Below are 6,994 nucleotides of genomic sequence, written 5' to 3' on the forward strand. Positions count from 1 at the left end.
ATCTTTATGAAACAATAAAACTTAATCATATTAACATTCTAGTAATAAAAATTAAAGACTTTATCAAATTATATATATAAAATATTCTCAATATGGTCCTATTCTCAGGTTACAACCAAAAAAAGACCCAAATGACTAAGGAATCCATGGGTGAAGGAGAGCAGAGCCAAAAGGTCCTGTGAGCCGAAGAGATCACATAAGTTCAGTTGGCCTACATAGTTGTCTTCTAGTATTTCATTTGCCTTAACATTCATCGAACCTTGCATCATAATTTATTGTCTGTAGATGTATTTTGACTAAAAGAAACTTTTGATTTGTCTAAATTTAATAGCTATCTCGAAGTTTATGGGTATATTGTAAGGATCAAATTCAAGCCATGAATCAATTTATGCTCTTGTACTTTTGAAATTAAAGCCAGTAGGACAAGATCAAAAGATATGAGGTTAATAACCAAAATAACTCTTAAAAAAAGCAAGTGTGCATCAATTTAGCTCTTGAATGATATAATAATGTCTCATTGATCCTGAATGATATAATTGTGAATCAGATTAGTTATTCCATAAATTAGATGATAACATATGACATAATCTTTTTACGATATATTATCATTTAATTATTAATTTATTTTACTAGAATAAAGGAGTTTTTGTTCTTTTATTGTTGGAATTCAGTTAGCACAAACAAGAACACAATTTTCGTTCATCCTTTTACTGTTCGAAGACAACCTTAAAAGTGCATTTAGGCTCTTCCTTTTAGTGTTGAAATATGGTTAGCACAAAAAAACCACATTTAGTCCATCCTTTTATTGTTGACATAGATCCTTCAAGTGCACTTTGCCAAGTATGCATTCCATCCTTGAAGACGGTATTCATGAGCTGCCTCGGCAGGATTAGCTGCCTTGATGATGCCACGGCCAACGATGATAATGTCACTGCCCCTATCATGAACAACCTGGAAAATCGATCCGCAAATCGTCAAGATGAAGGTAAGAAAAGGATATGCTATTGTTCTCAAGACCAAGAAACTAATATACTGCGTCTTTCCCTTCAACTACCATCTTTTTATCCATAAAAGTTCTTTTCAACTAAAGAAAGCACAACAAAATCAATAGTATGATGATATTCTTGGCATGTTTAACTTCAGCATCTGCTAGAAGATGCATGGCCAACAAGCAGAAACTTACTGAATATGGAGTGTTATATTGCTGCCCCAATGCATCGCCACCAGTTACCATTTGAACACCAGGAGTTGCCTGAATGAAAGAAGGATTTATCGGTGACCCTGGCCACGATGCTGGATTGACTGAGATGAAGCCAATTACAAAGTCAGAGTGATCCTCGGCAATTTTCAGTGCAGCAGCAGTATAATCTCCCTTGGCAAGGTTACCAGCTGAACTCATTTCAGCAAGCAGCAATAGACCCCTGCCACGAGGCAAGCCCTGCATATGATCCAAGAAAATGTCAGGCTATTAACTGACATCTTTCCGTAGAATTGACATAGTATAATGAAAATGACTGCAATTATATACCTTCAATTTTAATCCATCCACAATTCCAGGACCAGAGATTATATGAGCATTTATTATATGGGCCCAATCCAATATACGAAAGATCCCTCTGCAGATACCAGAATAATAGAATGATTTCATCAATTGAAAGAGATAAGATACATCCAAAACATGGAAAGCAAAATATAGCAAGTCCTCCTACCCTTCATATTGCATGGTTACTGTGTTACCAATGTCAGCAAATTTACGATCCTCAAAGATCAAGAAGTTATGTTTCTCTGCAATCTTCAATAGAAAGAAGCATATATTAGACACAACCAAACCAAGAGAATGTACAAGATCTTCTATCACGCATGATGCTCATAGTCATGCGCACTCTTTATATACTAAACAACAATATCAAGATTAAAAAATAACACATAACAGAAGTAGGATTCTTTTAGCACTATACCGAGAGAAGCTTAGAACCAAAATCAGGAGTGAAATCTGGCAAAATATCAACATGAGTCTTCAGCAAGCATATCTCAGGTCCAACCTGTTGACAAAAACCAGCCAAAGTAGTTCACAAGAAATTTATTATTATAGCAAAACTTTTAAATGCAGTCCCCTTGATAATAAAATGCCAGAGAATTAGTCTGTTTATTCTCCCCAATTATGAACTCTCTCAAAAACTTTCACAACACAGAAAAGAACGTTCGGGATGAATTGACCTTTTCTTACTAGGTGAGATGGGCACAGATTAAAAATAAATCTTCAAGCTGATGATCCAAGGGAATGAAATGAAATATTCTTGTCCTTGAAAATGATTTGAACAATATGATGGGAAATTTTCGCAAAAGAACAACCAAGTACTCACCTTCTCGGCAATTTCAAGCAATTCAGCTGCTGTGCCAACATCTGCAGCCAAACATAGGTTACTCTCCTTCACTGCCATTATCTCAAACAACTTCTTTCCTGTTGGGTTCTTGGACAACTTAGCCCTCTCCAAAAATGACAAAGCCTTAACTTTGGTTGCAGGCTTCTCCAGCTTTGTCAAAGCAGCAACCTTCTTATTTTCATCTAAGAATTTCATAACATTCCTAACTGTCTCTTCCTCAAGCTTCCCGTGATCCCTCAGAATTTTCACCATCTCAGTCAATTTGATAATTGAGTGCAGCTTGATGCCATTCTCCTCCAGATTCTCCCTTCCACCTTGCTCTCTATCTATCAAAACAACAGCATCACTGATCTTCAAACCCGCATTACGAAGAGGTGCGGCTGTTTCCAAAACAGATGTGCCGCTGGTAACTAAATCCTCAATTATTAAGCAACTTTGGCCAGCCTTGAAATCACCTTCAATGGCTTTAGAAGTGCCATAGTCTTTGATTTCCTTGCGACGCATTACCATGGGAATGTTCTGTGCCAGAGAGACACAAGTCGCAATAGGTAAGGCCGTATAAGGGACCCCACATACAAGGTCAAATGTAGTGGATGAAACAGCAGAAATCAAGGTTTGGGATATTTGCTGGAGAAGGGAAGGGTAAGAAATGATGAGGCGGAGATCTATGTAGATTGGTGAGGAGATGCCGGATTTGAGCTTGAAGTTGCCAAATTTGACAGCTGAGATCTCATGGAGCCGAAGAACTAGAGACTCTATCAATGATGATGGTGCAGACATTTTCTCAAGGATAAAGTTGGCTCTCTGAGTGGGCTTCAAGAATTGTTCAGGACCATATAGAAACCCTGGGGCATTCAAAATGCAAAAGAGACAAATCAATTAGTTTATCTGAAGGTCTAAATCATAAGAATAACAGCAACAATATGCTAATTTATACTACTTCCTCAACCGGTTCAATTGTAGTTCAACCGAAATAACTGAGTTACAATAAAATAATATATAAAATTATAAATAAACACACAAAAACATAATTGTATTCTGATGTAAATCTTAAAATACACAAATTAAAAGTGCAACAGCAACCAAAGTCTTATAATCTCACGTAAGTACAACACAAGAATCAAATAACAAAGGAATATCCAAATTATTAGTGGCAGATGCATTGTTATCCACGAATGCTTCTTGATTAAATCAAATATTATTGCCCATACCTGAAAAAAAAAATCAATTCCAATAATTTACGGCAAGAAACCTAACAACAAGAACAATTGAAGTAACGCAGCACGACAGTATAACAACATAACAAACAAAAGATAAAGATAAAAATACAACCCAAAAAAAAGAACAACTAGGCAGCAATAATTACATAGCACAAATTTAATAAATTCAACTAGAAATAACTAACACAGCAACAATTATCAACTAAACAATTTAACAAATTAGCAACATAGTAGCAAGATTTGAAAAACACAGCAACCAGCAGCAAAGCAAAAAGTTTAATAAATCCAGCAAGAAACAACTAACACAGCAAGCAAGAGTGAACAACATAGCAACAATCAACTATCAAAAAGGAGTAGAGGATTCACCTACCGAAACTAGGAGAGGGAGAAGTGAACTCGTGTGGCCATAGTTATCAGAACCGAACCGGTAATTGACCTGGTCAGGGTCACCAAGTCACTAGTTCAAACGGTGGGTCGCTAATTCACCCGGTCATAATTAAATAAAAATATAAAATTATAAAAATAAAATTAAAATCAAAAGTTAAAACTTAAAATGTATGTCTTCATAAATATATTAATAGCAATTAAATATCAATTCTTAGACATAACAAATGACGCAAAAAAAATAATAAACTAGTCAATAGTACAAAATACTTTCTCAATTTAAAGAACAAGAAAAAACAAAAGATAACACACTCAGTAAATCAAATTCAATCTGAAAGTTGGCATCTATATCTTCATAAAACAAATTTGAAGCTTGACCAACATTTCCTTCATTTTGATTTGCATCTATATCTACATTTGTGTATCTTTCTCAAATCAATACCAAAAATAATTCATAATAATACAAATAGAAAGTATGGGACAACAATTTAACTGAACAATTGCAGAGAGAATGAACCTCATTTTCAACAACAAATTCAACTATCATAATTTTTAGGAACAAAAGATTTATCTCAAGAGATGATTTACAGATTTACAACAACAAAAAATTTAGGTAAGTGCTTATTTCAACAAGACAACAATAGATTCAATCTTCAGTGATGATAATAAGTAACAAATTCAACATGATTTTCGGATTCACAACAACAACAACAAAATTTAACTAAGTCATTATTCAGCAAAACAGCACCAAATTCAAGGTTCAATAAACTCAGTAATGATCAACAAACTTAAGCTAAGTGATTATTTTGGCAAGTCAACAACACATTCAAGGTTCATGATAATCAGCAACAAATTTCAGCAACACATTCAACTTTCAGCAACAAATTACATTCAGCAACAAAATCAAAGTGCAGTGATGCAGCAACAAAATTGAAACAAAAAGAACAGGGGGAACTCACCAAATCGGGTTGCGCGAAGGAAGCTGACGTCGAAGGAGAAACTGATGGCGAGGGAGAAGCTGACGGCAAGGCTCGAACAAGAAGACGACAACGAAGACCAGCGAACCGGGATCTGTTGCCTCTGCTACCGCGACGAGGAGCGCAGGGAAGGGAGAGAACGAGACCAGGTGCGAGACAGAGACCGTGAGAAGCAAGAAGACAACGACCACCACCAGCCGAGGGACCAGATGCGGTTCCGTCTGCTTCTGCCGCCGGAGAAGCGAGCGCAGGGAAGGGAGAGCTTGAGGTCGTCGGAGAGAGTGACGAGAAACTGAGAAAGAGATTCGAGAGAGGAGATAGCGTTGGGGGCTGGGGGTGATCTTCAGCAATTAGGGCTTCGGAGAGAGGAAGAAGGGATTGGCGGAAAGCACAAATTAGTAGTGGAATCTGGCTGACTCAGAAAAGAGCGGGAAGGTGGGTCTGGCGAATCAGACACTGTATAGTTTAGGTTTTTCTCATTCTTTCTCTTGAGTTTTAAGCTAGCCGTGAATTTCTATTTCATTTATATTTTTATTGGAATTTTTATTTTATTGTATAAATATTTTTTAATAATTATTTGATATACATATATATAGGAGCAGAGTTAGACTGAATTTTAGAAAAAGATAAAAAAATTAATTTTATAATATAAAAGAGACTAAACTAAATATTTTGGAAAGGTTAAATTAAAATTTTTATATAATTCTTAAAGAAAAATTGACATCTAGAAAGTCATTAACTAAATAGATTATACTTTTAATATAATTATTTTTTAATAATTATTAAAAATATATAAACGTGTAATTAAAGCATTATATTATAATATAATAGTAAAATTATAAATAAAATTATTAAATAGAAATATTGTGAATTCAATAAGATAAATATTTATATTATTCTTCCTTTATTAGATAGTGTATAGTTAGAATAAAATAAAATAATATATTAAAAAAACTGTGTATATTCTCTTTTATGAACAAATGTGTACACTTTTTAATTTTCATATGGAGTTGTTAATGAAGTAGGCCACAGATATGGGGTGTATGTGTGCTTTACCAGGGTGTGGTATCAGGCGTGAAGAACTCGGACGGTGCGATAGAGAGAAGCGCGATTAGATGGTCTGATTTGCTGGGACCACACGGACGGTCCGAATCGTGCGTTAACAATCACGTGTTGCGCAGCCCAAACTCCCTAGAATGGTGTCTCTGAACCTAATATACTCCCTTGTTGCCTCAGTCCCTTAGTTTGAAATCACTTTTAAAGTATCCCTAACCCTAACAGCCATTCTATTCTCTCTTCTTCTTCTTCCCTCAAGTTGTTCTTCATAGTTAATGGAAAAAAATTAAACAATATCAAACAAACACAAAATTAAAGATGTTGATCATTCTGAATTTTATATTATAAATTATTTCTGTCATCTTGGTTATGTAAGTTTATTTTCTTAAACTTTTTCAAATTTTAGAATTATAATTATTTTTGTTAAAAATTTATTTTTTAGTATTGTTGTTAGAAATTGAAGTTAGGTATATATATGACAGAAATATTATTATTGTTAGAAATTTATAAATATATGTTTAAATAATAGTTAGATATATATATTTAGATGTTAGTTAGAGAATGTTTTAGAAATTTTTTGTAATAGTTTTAAAAATTGTAATTAATTAATTAACTTTTATGATTAACTTTAAAAATTATAATTTTAGGAATTATGATAATTTTTTGTAACAATAAATAAATTAAATTAGTGTATAATTTTTTGTAATAATATTAAAAATTTTGATTAATAATTAAGTTTTGTAAAATATAATATATTTGTTTTTCAGTATTAATTATATGTTTGTTGTTATTTTTTAATTGACATAAATATATATGTTATTGTAGTTGAGGTTTTAATAATAAAGTTTAACATTATTAATTAAATAAGAACTGAATTTATCTATTAGTTATTATTATTAATGGTAAGTTAGAAACTGTAGTTAGTGATATAGGAATTATTATTATTGACCGGTAAATTATTTATGACTAAAAT

At 33.3% G+C, this 6,994-nt stretch overlaps 1 protein-coding gene across 2 annotated transcripts; it reads right to left on the reverse strand.

The window, feature by feature from the left end:
- Window positions 1–523: 523 nt before the first annotated feature.
- LOC130976408 (uridine 5'-monophosphate synthase-like) lies at window positions 524–5,407 on the reverse strand. Of its 2 annotated transcripts, XM_057901271.1 has the most exons (8): window positions 4,948–5,407; window positions 3,975–4,040; window positions 2,364–3,229; window positions 1,959–2,042; window positions 1,710–1,792; window positions 1,529–1,616; window positions 1,184–1,438; window positions 524–951 (listed from the first exon to the last, which is right to left on the reverse strand). In XM_057901271.1, the coding sequence occupies exons 3-8, from the start codon at window positions 3,162–3,164 to the stop codon at window positions 823–825; spliced, it is 1,440 nt and encodes a 479-aa protein (XP_057757254.1). In that variant the 5' UTR covers window positions 3,165–3,229; window positions 3,975–4,040; window positions 4,948–5,407; the 3' UTR covers window positions 524–822. The 2 variants fall into 2 exon arrangements, with proteins under 2 accessions (XP_057757254.1, XP_057757255.1); XM_057901272.1 differs by lacking the exon at window positions 3,975–4,040 and having other exon boundaries at window positions 525–951.
- Window positions 5,408–6,994: the final 1,587 nt, after the last annotated feature.

Source organism: Arachis stenosperma, chromosome 4 (genome assembly GCF_014773155.1).
Source record: "Arachis stenosperma cultivar V10309 chromosome 4, arast.V10309.gnm1.PFL2, whole genome shotgun sequence".
NCBI classification, from domain to species: Eukaryota; Viridiplantae; Streptophyta; class Magnoliopsida; order Fabales; family Fabaceae; genus Arachis; species Arachis stenosperma.